General features: G+C 42.0%; 1 protein-coding gene across 2 annotated transcripts; it reads right to left on the bottom strand.

Annotated features, from left to right (window-relative positions):
- Nucleotides 1–165: 165 nt before the first annotated feature.
- UBXN4 (UBX domain protein 4) lies at nucleotides 166–16537 on the bottom strand. 2 transcript variants are annotated; one of them, XM_054177179.1, is made up of 13 exons: nucleotides 16378–16537; nucleotides 10188–10290; nucleotides 9319–9347; nucleotides 8372–8490; nucleotides 7631–7784; nucleotides 7094–7202; nucleotides 5503–5557; nucleotides 5186–5350; nucleotides 4297–4424; nucleotides 3191–3293; nucleotides 2718–2849; nucleotides 2172–2380; nucleotides 166–841 (listed from the first exon to the last, which is right to left on the bottom strand). In XM_054177179.1, exons 1-13 carry the CDS (start codon nucleotides 16457–16459, stop codon nucleotides 667–669), a joined length of 1563 nt encoding a protein of 520 aa, XP_054033154.1. In that variant the 5' UTR covers nucleotides 16460–16537; the 3' UTR covers nucleotides 166–666. The 2 variants fall into 2 exon arrangements, with proteins under 2 accessions (XP_054033154.1, XP_054033162.1); XM_054177187.1 differs by having other exon boundaries at nucleotides 166–805.
- Nucleotides 16538–16758: the final 221 nt, after the last annotated feature.

Raw genomic sequence — 16758 nt, 5'->3', positions numbered from 1 at the left:
CACTATTTCAGATGTGTTTTATCAGATTTTAATATGAACAACTCCTGAGTAAAGTAATTTAAACTGGAACAGAAAGGTCTGTGTTGTAAATTTTGGTGTATGATCTGAACTGCCCGCTTCCTTGTGACACAAGTACTTCAGAGGAACTTCAGAGAAGACAGTTAAGTTTTCTGGAAAATAGTTTATTCAGTGCTGGGGGAAATTTAAAAACTACAAGATTTTGCTTGCAGTTGCAGGAAGCAAGAAAAAGTTAAACATAAATTAGTTACCTGATTTGCTACTTAATAGTGCTTCTGAAACCCTCATTTTAATCAGTCATTGCCTACTATGACCTTTATATTAATATCTGGCTTTTAAATTTATTTAGCAGAATATTCATAGATTAAGAAGTGCCTTTCTATGGCAGTAGGGTAATGATTATGAAAGCTGAAGATTTTTCAGTCTTTTTAACTCTTTGCCTCTAGGCCTCAGCTACACCCACTCCATTTTTCTGCTTTAGGTGACTTAATTCTTATTCCTACAGTGGAGTATGGAATAAAGTAATAATTCAAGTCAGTGTAAATTAAGCCCCACCTGTCCAGAAGCTCTAGCTGACTTAGATCAAATAAGGAAAAAAAAAAGAAAAGAAAAAAAAAGCCAGACACCAATTACTGGAGTTACATAAAACTACATTTGTTGTGTAGAATTTCCATTCCAAGTATTGTTTTCATCTTCTCCATCATCTTGAGTCCTCAGTCTATATATTTTGCCTTCTTTTTTGAAGTCTTCCCCCCGCTTTTCCACGACTCGTTTCCTGACTGCTTGCCTAGGGTACAAATGACAGTGAGGTTGGAGAGCTTCCCTGGCAATAATTACACAAGAGAAGCGAATGCAAATCATACATCCTCCCTTCTCTTATGCCCAATAAATACATAGAATACATAGAATAAACCAGGTTGGAAGAGACCTTCAAGATCATCGTGTCCAACCCATCAACCAATCCAACACCACCCAAACAACTAACCCATGGCACCAAGCATCCCATCAAGTCTTCTGAAAACCTCCAATGATGGCGACTCCACCACCTCCCCAGGCAGCCCATTCCAATGGGCAATCACTCTCTCTGTATAGAACTTTTTCCTAACATCCAGCCTGAACCTCCCCTAGCGCAGCCTGAGACTGTGTCCTCTTGTTCTGGTACTGGCTGCCTGGGAGAAGAGACCAACCCCCACCTGGCTACAACCTCCCTTCAGGTAGTTGTAGAGAGTAATAAGGTCACCCTTGAGTCTCCTCTTCTCCAGGCTAAGCAACCCCAGCTCCCTCAGCCTCTCCTCATAGGGCTTGTGTTCCAAACCCTTCACCAACTTTGTTGCTCTTCTCTGGACTCGTTCCAGCAAGTCAACATCCTTCCTAAACTGAGGGGCCCAGAACTGGACACAGTACTCGAGGTGTGGCCTAACCAGTGCAGTGTACAGGGGCAGAATGACCTCCCTGCTCCTGCTGGCCACACTGTTCCTGATGCAGGCCAGGATGCCACTGGCTCTCTTAGCTGCCTGGGCACACTGCAGGCTCATGTTCACCACCACCTTTGTTTCCTTGGGAAGCAACACCTAGCTTCAAATTTTGTCATTTATCAGTTGGACAATCTGGCAGAATCTCCTTTTCCCAGGAAGGCTCCTGTCATGGAGCAGTATGTGGCTGTTTCACATGAAAGGGTCAGGTGGCTCTCCTGGCACAAGGGAGATCTCATTTGCTAGGCCATACAAAGCCTTAACTGTCATCGTCAGACTTCTGTTGCTTGAGTTTCTTACCCTACCACTTTGACATGTAATTTTCAAAGTTTGTATCTCCCAAAGAGCATCAGCTGCAGTGAAGCCCATATTTGTTTTGACAGCTGAATTCCCTATTCATAAACGACTGCAAAACAATCGTTTTCCTACTCTGAGATTAGACTCTGAAGCAAACAATAAGGAGCTTGCTTAATGACATGTGTAGGAGCCAAGAAATGCTAGTCAGAGCTGTCATGCAGTTTACCAGCCACCAGGGCAAACCTTGTAACCAGATGGAAGAGTGGTGGACAGAAGCTACAAGCAAGAGCAGCATTTTACAGATACCCTTCAGTACCCTGGTACAAGATGAAGAGAGTTCCAGCAAGCAGTTTGAGAAACAGCTGCTTTTAATAGTTTCTTTACCTGCTTTGTTCCATGCTGCTAGATGTTGAAGGAGTTGCATGGTCTTGCTGATGAGCTGACCTCACAGCAGACTGTGCGGGGGGTGGACTTGTAAACAGGAAGTTGCTAATAAATCTCCAAACCGCTAAAAGAGGATAAAGTATTGTGCCCAAGAACTTCCACAGGTCACTGCCTGAAGCCTGAACAACAGAAGTAGCAGGTCTTCCTGCCTGGTCATGAACACACAAAGCAAAATTGTCAGATATTGAAGTTGTGCACTTGTAGACAAGAGTATTTAATCCATAATTTAAAAGCAGCTCAGATGACACAAGAGAACTGCTTTGGTTATACATTAGACAAATACCTATGCTACTGTTTATCTGCTTCAGAAGAAGTCCTCCTCCAAATCAGCCCTCGCATAAACTACTTTAATTTTGCAATGCTTCTTAGACACACAAAAGACCGAAACTAAAGCCAACCATTATTATGGCAAACTAACAGGAAACAGCTACAGTACTGCTGTCTGCAAGACAAGGAAGAGCAAACAACCCAAACCCCAACACCTACCGGCAGCAGCACTACTGAAGCACTGGGTGCTAACTCTAGTTCCAGTAACTTCTTTCCATAATCTTCTTTGGTAAACTCCCTTCTGGGAAACATTGTCGCCAGCGAAAAATTGCCATAAGCATTACCAACCGTCTGTGAAAACACAAAGAAAACCTTTTATTTGTAACTGTTCACTCTCACACAACTGCAGATTTGCCAGTTGAGTATACCCCAACACACTGACCCAAGAGTTCTGTATCAAGCTGTCAATTATCATGAAGATGATTGAGAGATGAAGGCTTTTTCATATCCTGCTATCTCAGTTACTAATAATACACTGCAGCAATACAAAGGCAGTGGAGAAGGCTGCTACCAAAACCCCTTCAAATGAAAAATAAGGAAAGCAGGTGATGACAATGCTACCACAAACACATAGTTGATGTTACACCCACTTGTCATCACCACGCACAAGAGAACACAAAACACACACTCACCTGTGCAGCAAACTGCCTTGCTTCTTCCAGCCGTGCTTCAGATGGGAACTGGTTAGTAAAGGAAGATCCATCTGGGAGGCGGAACTGGATCCTGGCTATTGCACTGCAGGACACATATTGGAGTCAGTCAGCAAATGAACAGCTACAGACAAGTTGCCAAAGCTTTAGCTTGGTAGCAATGATATGTGGGAGGGGGACAGTTATCCTACTTATGGCAGTGCAGATGGGTTGTAAGTTTGGATCCACAGTTGATAACCGCCTACTTTATTTCACAATGCATCTCCTCTGGATTTTACCAAGAGTCAAGACCCACCACCACGCAAACAAGACAGTTACATTAATCATGGAAAAAATGATTAAGGGAATGAAACATGAAGCCATGTTTCTTCTGTGCATCCTGTAATTACTTTCCTTCTCTTTTTTTCAAGAAGTTGAAGGCATAGACATGGAAGCTGGCTTGGCAAGCAATTCTATGTTCAAATAGCCATGGCCCAGCATTATTGTTTGAGTTTCCACACCAAGACATGCTGGTAATCCCACACTTGCCTTTTGCTCAGGAGCAATACTAAACTCGTGGTGACTCCTTAACTCCAAGTAAGGTCTCTACAGGTTAAAATATCTCTGAAAACTGTGGTATTGCGCAAAGTAGAAGAGCTCTGACACAGAGAGCTGATAACCCCAATGAAGCCTTGATAAATCCAAGTCAATCTGACACACAGCCAAACAGCTGGGTCAGCACCATGCTTCCCAGCACAGCTAATGTTATCCATCATACTCCCACCTTATCTAGTGCACCACCTAGGCCCATTATACATGGCATTTAAATCAAAGATCAGACAGAAAAAGCTCTTCTCTAACTAACACCCAAAGAAAGGTGGTTAGTGTTGCAGAATCAGGAATGTCAAAAGGATATAAGTAAGTTATCAGAGAATACAGTAAGTAAATAGCTGCAAATAAATACTATAAAAGAAAGCCAACTTTTTAAGTCAGTATTTAAACAGTTCAACATGGCACCAATTAATAGATTAGGATATATATAAAATCTGTTAGAAGTTTCTTTACCCCTCTCTTTCCCAGAATATACTCTTCATTCTACAGCAACTCACCTTCGCTCCCTCTGAGATGCTTCTTTTCTGGCCTCTATTTCAGCCTGTTTGGCCTGAAGAGCTGCAGCTTTTGCAGCTTCTGCTTCTTCTTTTGTTTTTGCAAAGCGAGCTGCTCTCTCAGCACGATCCTGTCAAAGGACCAAACAGAAACCTTTAATATTTATCATGAACTGTAGCGTGGTATTTATTAAACCAGCAAGCTACAATTTGCACTCAGTACCCACCCATGCAGTAGTGCTGCAAAGATTTGTTCACTGCCCAGCTGCACAATCCCATGTCATTAGCCAAGATGACACTTTTCAGTAAGTTATTCCATGTAAATACTTAATCATCTTCCCATGCAAGTTTAACACTCCAGTGAAAATAAAGGCTTCCAACACACCATTACAGTTCTAGGCATTCTAGGCCAAAACTGAGCAAGGAGGCGAAATTTCAGTTGCTATAAACAGTTTACCTCCACATATGTATACGTATACATACAAACTTAGAAAATAGTTCTCACCACCAGTTTGAGATCAGTGCTCTTCTGCATGTTCCATAATTAAATATTCCCTGTGCTTCCATTCCACAACTATGCTCAAACTGCAATTATTCTTACATTTAAATGACAATTCTCCACTAGACTCAAGCAATAGAACAGAAAAATTGTTATGTTCATTATGAATACGAAAGCAGAAGCTTCATTTTATCCACAGGAAATGCTACATAAACCCCAAACACAAATGGCTACAGTACAAGGCCACAAGATTCCAAAATGAAAACCAGACAACCTTTGAAAGTTTCACTGGAAGTGAAAATGCATCCTTTCATTACACTGGTGGCCCCTGTGACAGATAGCAGCAAGCAAGCTATCTTGAAAAAAAAAAAAAAGACAAAATGAAAACTTTACCATTGCAATCTGTTGTCTTATACGCTCCCTAGCAGCCCTCTCTTCTGCCTTTTCCCTGTTCCTTTCCTCTAACATGCGCTTTGTCAATTCTTCTTCCTGCCGCCTTTTGTACTCCAACATTTCTTTGCCAGTTTTCCTCCGTTCAATTTCTTTCTTAATTTCTTTCTGAATAAACAACAGAGACATAAAAATTAGTCCCTGGAATTCCATTGGACAAGAGTAAGACAAAGTTGAAGCACGTATGTTTAAAGAGGGATGCAACATTTATTCAAATAGGGAGTATGAACAGAAACTGCAAAGTTCTACATTTTTGGTACCTGTTCTTCTTCTTTCCGTTTCTCTTCTCGTCTTTCTTCCAGCTTTTTTGTTAGTCTAAATTTAAGAATGAAAAGTCTTAAAACTGCAGTATCTGTTGTTAACATTTTAAAATCATATGAAGCATTTGCAAATATTTGCAGAAGAACAGAACACAAGACAATGAACATGAACTATACCACAGTGCTAACACCTAGGGTAATACTCATGATTCATTCACATGCGAGTGTACCATCCATAAAAAGATGAGGTGATGATTCACCACCAAGCTTCCAACTTTTAATGGAGCTCCAACACACCCCTTCTCAGTAAATGAGGAATCTTACATCTTACTGTTGAACAACTCATAAGACATGCGATAAGCAAATACTATTTAAGTCATACTATTTATGACTTGTGGTAACAGAAACACCAAATCTCAATTTCTTCTTAGCTATTGAAGCCATCTGGTTTCTTTTCTGCACATCATTTCCTATAATGGAAAGCAAATAATGTATAGCACTGGCAGATGCACATGCATCCATCCCATCTATCCAGAAAGGGGCTTTAGAATAAAGATCAACCAAAAAAAGCCAAGCAGTAATTTGCAACATATTTGAAGTTTGGGGAAAGGGCAGATGTGACCAAGAAACGTGAGAAGTCAGATAACCACAAAAACGCTGGTTGCATGGTAGCCGCTTTGCCTCTTGAAAAATAAGCTGGGAATTACCACAGAGCTTTGCCTCTCCTTTCCCCTTAAAGAAATGCTCTATATATGTGCAGATATGCTGTAATTCACCATTAATGTACATTTTCAAAGAGAACCTTGGTATTTACAGTAAAATACTGATTGCATTCTCCTATCAGTAGTAAGTAAAAATTATACTTACTGTCCAACACCTTTCTAAGAAAACAGAAATTAAATCTGAAATGTGTTTTAGCAGTATAAATAATGCTATTCACTGGGTTTAGGTAAGATATTACAAATATTACCAGCCTTAGAGATGTTAACAAAGAATTTTATACACTACATCTTGTATGTTAAAAAAAGAAAAACACATCAATTTAATGAATGACTCGTGTACTGAACCAGATGCTTCTGGTCACCACACTTAAACTCTTCACACCTCATTACTTGTTATTGACCAAAAAAGTGTCTCATAATAGGATTCCTCTGGCTTTTTTCAATATGCCCAGACATAAACAGTCATCAAAAATACAAATAGGATGGCATCTCTGTACAGTCCTAGGTTAGCACTTTTAATAACTTGTTTCAAGTGCTTTAACTCATTCAAACATTTGCAGCAAATGTCTGTAATCAAGTTACATCAAAAGTGAGCAGTTACTTCTCTGGATGATCCCTTTCAGAGAATGTGAAAAACTAGATTGATTTAAAAGCTGTTTTTCTATCACCTGTAGTATTGTCGCAGACCTCTAAAGCACAACATAACACTTGCCAGGTGATAACAGAGCACTAAAATCCTGTAATTGACCCTGTTTGTTAAAAAAAACACAAACACCCCAAACCAAAGCAACCCAAACCTACACATCAAAACTGCCTCCTAGGAGAGAAACAAATACAGTACATTTGGAAGTTTGCAAAAGAAGACTTACCTTTCTACTTTGAGTGTAAGATCATTCACAGGTTGAGCATCACTCACTCGTTCATCTAAAGAATTAGTTGCTTCCTGGCTTACTTGACCTAAATCTGCTCCATCTTCCACTGATTTACAAGAAAATAATGCATAAGAATAAAATAAGAGGTGCATTTCCCGTCATAAAAAAATATTATGCTGATGGTTAGCCATAGTTCACAGCAAGGAGCATATCATAAGGAAATACAAGGTTCTGCTATTTAGACAACCCCCTCAACCTCCCAGTCAAATTGGTTTTGGGTTACTAGCCCAGAGAAACTTTTGAAATTGAATCTTGTCTCCAGAAAGTGTTGCACAAGTTTTATTATAAAGAACATATTTCTCCCTCTTTAAAACTGAGCAGTTTTTTCTTCTAGACTTGCAAGCAGCATTATGGGACACCCGAGCTTCCCTTCAGCAAGTCTGCTCAACATACCACCTTTTATATGCAATCACTTCAGAAAAGGAAAACTATTTGCAAAGCAAGTTATCTAGCATTTCTGTAAAAATACATTACCAGCAGGAGGTCTTATTGTCTCAGATGGGACAGGAGAGTCACAACACTCCACTGTTCTGGATTGCGTGTTTTCTGGAGCACCATTAGCTTGAGAGGAGGGACATGGAGATGATTGACTTCCATTTTCCAAGGGCTGCCCTTTTAGTGTGTGCATCTAAGAAATTGGGGGTAAAAGCCATGAAATATGAAACTTTGAATGTCTGGCAGAGGTTCAAAGGTCAAGACAAAACTATTTTGACAATCAGTCCCACTTAAAATATAAACCTAAAATTATCACATATTGTTGCGATGTAATCACAAATTTCTTATTTTCACTAATGTTAGTCTTATACTTGAGATAAAAGTGACAAAACTAACTACATTTATATTATGTCCCATGACATAGTTTCATAAATCCATATTACAAGACACTATTACAAAACTATACATGAAACTTCACTGAAAGATTAATCACTATGTCTTTCCAGTTTAGAGTTCTTGACATGTTTCTTCCATAGTGTGGGTGTTACACAGATGATCTAAAATAATCTGTGAAGCAAAAATTGCAGCACTTCTGCACAGTGCTCTCTATCTTGTTCCGTTTGTGCAATGAATTTAAGTTTGCAGATGTTGTTGTTGTAATGATATAGAAGAAACAACAATTCCCCAAGGCACATACTAAGGGACAGGGCCATTTTCTGTCTTGAGCATCTGAGCACTGCTAACTCAATCTGAGTGATCCAGTCTGTCAGCAAGCGTTACCTGTTTAACTTTATGGATTCTGGTAACAAGCTCTTCAACAGAAACACTGCCAGCGATTACTTCCAAAGGGATTCCATTGTCTCCTATAAAAAAACTCGATGGAACACACACTACAGGATCTGCACAGCAACAGTTAAGGACAACAAATGCCAGAAGTTTATAAAGCAGCTTTAAAAGGAAAAGAAGTCCTTCCTACAGAACTTTCCAGCCCAGCCTTCTATCTCCACCTGGTTGCCAGCAGTTAGTGCCCATGAAGGAAGAAAAAAACATGCTAGCAAAACCACTGGAAATATGACATACAACTGACTAGCATTTCTTCTCTTCTTTGAGCCACTCTTGTTTAAGCCAGAATGTTTGTCTTCAACACACGTGTATGGAACTGATTATGCTTTGATTTGAAAGATTTTGTTCTAGTGTGAGACATCTTACATAGACAATGAATTCTTTACAGCATTAAAAAAATCCAAGTTAAGATACTCAGCATCATATGGAATTCCTGACCCACATGCAGTGACCTGCTTAAGGTAGGCAGATGTTTACCTAACTTTAGACCTGTTTATTTGGCAGAACCCAGTCCTCCACTTCTTCTTCTTCCTCTGTACCTCTGAAATCCAGCTATTAATTTAACTCATTGCTTGCTTGTTTGTTTTCTGTTGCTAACTGGTAGTATCAACTGAGTTATTCTGTTTACATAAAGCTTTGGATCATTTTCTATTTGGAGAATTACATAGGATTAACATTTAAAAACTCAACTTGTTCAGTTGGATCTCCAAGAACTGGCAGTAAGTTGAATACATAAATGGTATCTTTTAACTACACAATTTATTGTGTATTTCTGTATTGTTAATAAAGCTGCTTGTACCTATTTTCCCTCAGAACAGTAGTAACTTTTAAAGAGCAATTATCTGCAGTCACAGTGTAGCATCTAAAGAGATCTCAAAGGATACAAATTTGAGAAAACTGCAGGCATGCCTCACTGTTTAAAAGAAAAGATTTCATTTAGAAGGAGCAATAACTGTGCAACAACTTAACCTAAAGTTTTTCATCACAAAAATAACTGTCCTACTACCACACACAAAACTATTTAAATACTTGAGAGAACACTGAAAGCCAATTTGCATTGCATCTTCTCATTGGCATTTTGCATAAGCGTTGACATGGTGACGATCCCTGGTTATCACAGCTGACTAAGATTCAGGGCAACAGTACCAAGCAGCAACTCAGGAAAAAGACCTCTAGTCCACTGAATGCAAGTAAAGTACAATAAAAGATCCATAGAGCATTTCAAAATAGTACAGGTTTTGGAAATGGCAATGCACTCTCTGCACTTGGACTGGAAAACTTAAGACAGCACAAAAATAATGGAGTCATTTAACCAGGAACTTCAAAGATTTTCTCTTCTATGTGCTACAATAGAGACACACACATTTTGTCTGGGACTTTACAGATTTTTATCTTTCTGAATTCCTGAGAGGTTTTAAATTCCATATGCAACTTGGCAAATCCAGAGCTATGCCAGGAGTACTTGCATTTTGATCCTTGTTCTTTTATATAACTTTTATGTCTCTTCCTTTTGGAAATGGACAACCTCAAGCATTCTTCTACTAGTACTGAAACACATTTCAAAACACATAATGAATATCCTGCAGAACAGTAAATTTGGAATTTTCTCAGGCTCTAGAGGCTGAATTCCCTTATGTTCTGGAATCTTGTATTTAGACTACCTCCAAATCAGGGCGAGGACTTCAAAAGCCTCTTACTGTCATCATCATCAATGAAAGACTATGCAAGAGACAGAATTAGAACAGGATCAAACCTTTTGCTGTCAATTTTAATAGCAACAAAACCATCTGAGGCAGCTTCAGTCACTTTCTCATCTTCCCACCTTGCAGCCATCTCAGTAGATTGTTCATCCTCACCTGCAAGATAACAGCACACATGTTAAACTAAACCCACCTCAAATTACTGCGGTCTGATTTTAGCTTTGCTTCAATTGCTTGCAATCACCACTGAAAGGCATGCTTGTGATTACTTCAACCTTTGAAGGGCATGACTGTCATCATTCTCCAGATAGCCAATTATGGCTTTGGTTGGTTGGTGGTTTGTTTGTTTGGGGGTCTTTTTGTTTGTTTTTTTTCTTTCTTAATAATCTGCAGACAATTCACTGCAGCTGACATCCCTTGCCAGTATGCCAAAACCCTAACATACCAAAATGCCTTCCAAGCCTAAGAGCACATATCTTTCACAGTTACTCAGCTGGATGGTTAGCTGGTGCAAGGGAGCACAAGGAACTGAACCACAAAGACAGCAGAGAGAGAACTGGAGGTGAGGGCAAGTCTGAGGATTGGCTTGATGGCATCATCTAACTGCACAGCCATCAAAGGACTTCATTTTCATGTTAGGGAGTATGCTTATGCTTCAATAGTGTGCATATATACTCATGGCACCTAAGAAGATCCTGCAGCACAGTCAGAGGGAACCACTGCTTCTCCCTGACATCTGCTAACACATTGTAACTATCCACTGGTTACCTCATCATAAATTAATGGCAAAACTACATTTTCCACTCCTTTGTAAATACATAATTCAGCAGACAAGGTTTCACAGTTTGATGGTGTTAAAAAGGAGCCACAAACCAAAAAGCATTTATTTACACAATTATTTGTTACTCAATTTTGTGTTCAAGTTCCTGACATGAAGAGTGGCAGTGGGAAGGGAGGAAAAGGAGAGTAGCACACAAGAACAAAAATAACAGCACACAAGGAGCTACTTGACTGAGGGAACCCAAGAAGGTGCTCTGGGGCCACAGATTCAGAAGTGTTGGTTTAATCAGAAGGAAAAAAATCAGATCATACTTTTACCTTCCAAAGCACCAGTTTAGTGGGGATTTGGGTTAATAAATACATTCTAGTGAATATTTACCATCTCTCAACAAGTAAAGTGGCCTGCAACCATTTGTTTATCTTCCATCTGTATTACTTCCTAGCAGCTTGGAATGGACTGTACTCTTGATGAAGAATTTGAGTCACAAGTATAGAAGCATAGTAGTCCATTATTCAATGACAACAACGAACCATTTGTTAAAGATCAGGACTTGCATGTGCAGTCCTCTGGTCAAGCACTGCCGCCTTAAAGCCATAACTGGCTGGCCACAATGCTGCTCAAACAGACATGTCAAAACCACCCATTTTGGAAAAGTGTTTTCCAACCATATGCACTGATTGTTCCCTGGAGTACTGGAGCAAGTACAGAAGTATTCATCTCTATTACTGACATACAACATAAGCAAGTAACCATTTAGGACATTTAATGTAGGAACCGTTCCTCTTCATTTCAGTGCAGCGTTTCCAACTGTGGTCAATGGATGCAGCTGTTCTGCCAAAGGCAGTTTGGCCTCCTCCCCCAGGTCCAAATGCTCAGGGACAGACAGCTGCCTCACCACACATTTTTTTTCAGAAGGACACATGCTCATCCGATTAGGCTACTAAAAATAGCTAAATACTTACTTAACACTAACTTTTCCATACAAACAACTGCTCTAGGAAAAGAATGCCCCAAGACACAGACTGTTCACAGTACAGTCTCCAAGAGGTATGATGGTGAATGAAAACACTGGTAACTCCCATTTTATAAGGCTCTAAGCCAGGAAGCACAGTTTAATATTGTGACTACTCCATAATGGTTGCTTATTCCCATGCATCTTTTAGTTTCGATAACCCTTTCTCATTTGGAGGTTAAAGTTCTTACACTTTTGGAGCGGTAATGGTATCCTGAAATGAAAACTGCCAGCTCACAAAAGCACCAGAAAAGTCAAGAGTTCAAACTGACCAGAATTTGACATAACACACAATTCTGCTAAACACTGAGCTATCAGAACTGCCTCAGAGTTCCAGTCACCAAGACGCTCAGATTTTGTAGGTTTCTCTAACAAAAGCATTGCTTTATTTCTCTTACTGTACACAACTCACAGTCACACCTGTTCATCTTTTACATTGGGGCATGTAAATTTAGTTATCTATTTAGGGAAAAGTTACATCTAATTTCTCAGGTAATTCAGATAATTGGAAGAAACTCTTTTTCTGCAATGCTTTATTTCCCATATGAGGAACTTACTCAAAACCATCACGGGCTGTCAAAAGACTTTAATTGCCCTATTCCTCAGTACATATTCACCAAGGAAAAGTGAGAAGGACAGAGGTAAGCCCAGCTGACTTAATGTCCAATATTTCATAACTACTTGATAAGCATAAGGATTGCCCATTCTGGAAATGTGAGAAAGCCAGGACATTAAGCTATGCACCTCCTCCTCATCTGCGTCATTTCACATATTTAACTTGAAAAGTGCTTTGATACAGCTTGGATACAAAATACTAACAAAGAGCTTGTTGATTGCAAACCATCGCTCTGAACAAAAATATTAAAGTAATGAACAAAGGAAGGAGTGTTTCTACAAGAGAAACATAAAAAACTTTAAGCTGAAACATTTATTTTCTCTTCCCTCCATTTTTTCATTTCTGGAAAGCACTTTTTGAGTGGCCTGGTGTGCTCATGATAAGAACACATCAGCTTTCAGAAAGAATAAACACCTCAATCAGATCATAGGAGGTATCCAAGGAGTTTTCATATCAAATGAGCAATTAAATTTAGAGTAACTCAAATAATGAGAGGAGGTTTTTAACTCTGCAGGCTAGAAAACCACATACAGAACAGCTATCAGGAAAATACCAGAGACTCACCAGACCTGTTTCACTATCAGGAATAGTTTTCCCCTGTGCAAACAGCAGAGCCAGCTAACAACTATAGTTATTTGATGTCCCAAAGTAACTCATCTGGCCCCCAAACACAACTTCTTTGCTTTGGGTACATGGAAGCCTCTAACCTAATGTCTCACCTGAATGTTTAAAATCAGTTTGGTAAGGCAGGCACGCTGCACCTCATACTTCCTGGAGTGTATGGAGCAACCCCTTTTATTACAACTTGCCCAGAATTCAACAGGATCTTTAGCACACTTAAACAGCTGCATCGCCAGAACATGTGGTGAAGGTTTTAACAACTGCACTAAAAATGTTAGGATGAAAGCTGCAAACAAAAACACGTTAAAAATCCAACCTGGCTGAACAATGTGCCACTGCTGTCACAACCATCACTCCATTGTTAAGATAAATAGCTGCATTATTCCTTGCTTGACTGGAAAGTATTCTAGAATCAGAAAGGAGGATCCAGTTCTTCACTTTCTAATGCTGATTTAGAGAAAGGCAGGGAGAGAAGGACAGGCGGAGGGGAGCAGAAACCAACCAGAGGTGGACCTACCAGAATTCAGCAATTTTTGCCAAGGCTGTATGTAACAGCTGTCCTTCACAACACCCTCCCTAAAATTACTCCTTATTTATATTTTCCATTTCTCTGATTCCCCCCCAGCCCCCTTTATTAATTTTCTGTCTCCATAAATAATACTATTGGACAAAGCATACAAACTAAAACAGAAACACTGAACACTTCTGAAATAGTGTTTTCCTGCTCAGAAAGATGCTTTCAAATGCTTGTCTTCGGTGTCTGTGGACAAACTTGTGGTATGAAGGCTCAAAAGCTACCATCACCACTAACTTTGGTGTTAAACAGGGATCCACTCAAAGAAGAAACCTAGCCACTGCTAGCATAAAAAAATAAAATCTTTGGGGGGGGTTGATCCTGGATGGATGCCAGATGCTCACCAACTCCACCGCATCACTTCCCTCCTCAGGGGGACTCAGAAGAGAAAAATCTAACAAAAGACAGGTTGAGATAAGGACAAGGAGAGATCACTCACCAACTACCATCAGTGGCAAAACAGGCTTTACTTAGGGAAAGTAATTTATTACCAATCAAAATTCAAGAGTAGGAATAAAAATAAATCTTAAGATATCTTCCCCCTGACCCCTCCCTTCTTCGGCTCAGCTTGACTCCAGATTTCTCTGCCTCCTCCCTGGCAGCAGCACAGAGGGACAAGGAATGTTTTTGGTCAGCTCATGATGCACTGTATCTGCTGCACCTTCCTCCTCAGAGGCAGGGCTTTTCATCATTTGTGGAGGCAGTTCTCCACAAACTTCCTCAACATGAGTGTCTCCTATGGCCTACAGTTCTTCAGGAATTGCTCCACCTTCCTTCCATGAAGAGCCGCCCTGCAAGAGGACTGCTCCAGCATGGGTCCCCCAGGAGGTCCTAAGTCCTGCCAGCAAGCCTGCTCCAGGGCAGGCTCTCCACGGAGTCACAGTCAACTTTAGGCATCCACCTGCTCCAGTGGGACAGGCTGCTTCACCACGGCCTGCAGGGGAATCTCTGTTCTGGTGCCGGGAACACCTCCTGCTTCACCAACCTTGATGTCTGCAGAGCTGTTTCATATCCCACTTGTATCCTACGCTCCTTGACCAGCAGTTTTCCTCCACTTCCAAAATATATTATCACAGAGGTTTTACCCACTGGAGTGGGTCCATCTTAAAGCAGACTGGCACTGGCTTTTATCAGACACAGGGGAAGCCTTCAGCAGCTTCACACAGAAGCCACCCCAGTGGCTTGCCACACAAACCAAATAGAGAGGATTTGAAACATCCAAGAAATTCTAGTAGAGAACTTTTTACCTTGAGCAGCGAGTTGAGAGGGAGATGAGCCGTTACAGAAGTCACAGCACATTATGTTTCACCAATGAACAACTCGTGTTGCAAAATAGCCCTGTCAGGAAGTTTTTTCTTGTTTACCACCTGGTGTGTATTTAATTTCCTACAACCCGCTATAAATCATCTTATTGATCATGAAGGCAGAAAGCTTTCATGTAGGTGCTGTAGGCAAACACACTAGAGTATGTTCATGAAAAATAGATATAAAAATGAACTCCTCAATGGTAAAAGGGCTTTCACAACATAGCACCTTCCTGCCATCATGACTCACAAGCTTTATAAAGCTGCCTTTGAGCCTGTTACACCACTCCATCCCTTCCTCCAACAGCAACAGAGCATGATGTGGGTGGAGAAGATCCTGATTTCTAGCTGTTCTCCAAGTATAAGGAGACTTGTGTCAACAAAGAAACTTAACCACACTTCACTTTTCTGTTCACTTTGCTTTTGGGAGTAAACTCTTTGAAGCTAAGCAGATCCCACGGTTCAATGATTATTAAGGGAATGGCACTAGCCACAGGTTTAGGGCAGTTGTTTTTTCATAAGGCATCTGGAAAACTTCAAGCCACAAGCACTTAAGGCAATCAATAGTGAACCCAAAAGAAACAACATACAAACACGCACAAAAGCATCAGCAGAAAGTTAGAGTCTAATGTCCTCCTTTCCCTAACCTCATTTTTCCAGACGGAACGTACACAAAGAAATGTGAATTTCCATGGGCTTCAACTACAGAACAGCGTAGAGCACTCGAAAGGACGCGGTGCACTAACGAGTAAGAAAGTGACAGCAGCAAGAACTGAATGCAGGCTTATGCAAGGATCCAGTGAAAGGAAAAGCTAAACATGGAAAACACCCGATGTCACTGCCCTGGAGCACTGCATAACGCCACGATAAACCATTGCAGGCGTAACGCCAGGGGCTGGGCCATCGCTGTGGCCGGTAACGCACCGCCGGGCCGGGCAGCGGGGACTCGTACTGACACAGCAGAAATCACGACGCGGCGGGAGGTGGAGGCAGCAACAGCTGGCGAAGGCGCTGCGGAGCCTCCGACAAGCTCCGCCCGGAGGCGAGCGAACGAGCGGCGCCGGCTGACAGAGCCGCGGGCAGCTGGGCCCACCCGACGGGGAAGGCTGTGGGCAGCGGCAGCCCGAGGGGCAGCGGGAAACGCACTCGACCCCGGCGCCGCCGGAGCTCGGAGTTGTTCCGGTCAGCCTCAGAGAGCGCACCGCAGCCCAGCGGCCTGCCTCAGCGGCGGCGGCTCCTAACCCCGGCGGCGAAGCGGCCGCGAGCGCTGTCAGTCCGGGAAGCGGACAAGGCCCGACGCCCAGCACCGCTACTCGCGCCCCGGCCGAGCCGTACCTGACACGAACACGACGAAGACCGAGCTCCTCTGCTTGGCGGCGGCGATGGCGGCCGGGATGGAGCCGCCGAACCACATCATGGTGCCAGCTGCCGCGGGCTGCGCGAGCCGCCGCCAGGCGCACGCGCCGTCCCCACCGCAACAACCGCCCGCCCTGCGCGTGCGCCGCCGACCGCGGGCCGACGTCGCCTCTTGATTGGCGGCCGCGCGCGGCGCGTGCCCACCCTATGTCACGCGTGGGGCGGCGGCAGATTCGCCTCGGCCGGGCGCCATCTTGGCGCCTCGCGTGTCTCCACGGCAGTGCCCTGCCCCTGACCTGTGTTTACCGCAAAACGGCTGAGGCGAGCTAGGGGCTGCTGCAGGGAGAAGGTGGTCCCCAC

The sequence above is a fragment of the Dryobates pubescens genome, chromosome 2, assembly GCF_014839835.1.
Source record: "Dryobates pubescens isolate bDryPub1 chromosome 2, bDryPub1.pri, whole genome shotgun sequence".
Classification (NCBI taxonomy): domain Eukaryota; kingdom Metazoa; phylum Chordata; class Aves; order Piciformes; family Picidae; genus Dryobates; species Dryobates pubescens.
Note: the sequence above shows the minus strand (reverse complement) of the source record. Positions and strands in the feature narration are given on the sequence as shown.

Excerpts from the sequence above, each read along its gene's own strand:
- UBXN4 (XM_054177179.1), bottom strand. The coding sequence starts at position 16,459 with ATGATGTGGTTCGGCGGCTCCATCCCGGCCGCCATCGCCGCCGCCAAG. Across the intron at positions 9,348-10,187 it reads ATTAAAATTGACAGCAAAAG|TGAGGCATGCCTGCAGTTTT; the intron begins GTTTGATCCTGT and ends TCTTTTAAACAG. Across the intron at positions 842-2,171 it reads AGCAGCATGGAACAAAGCAG|GGAAGCTCTCCAACCTCACT; the intron begins GTAAAGAAACTA and ends AATTATTGCCAG.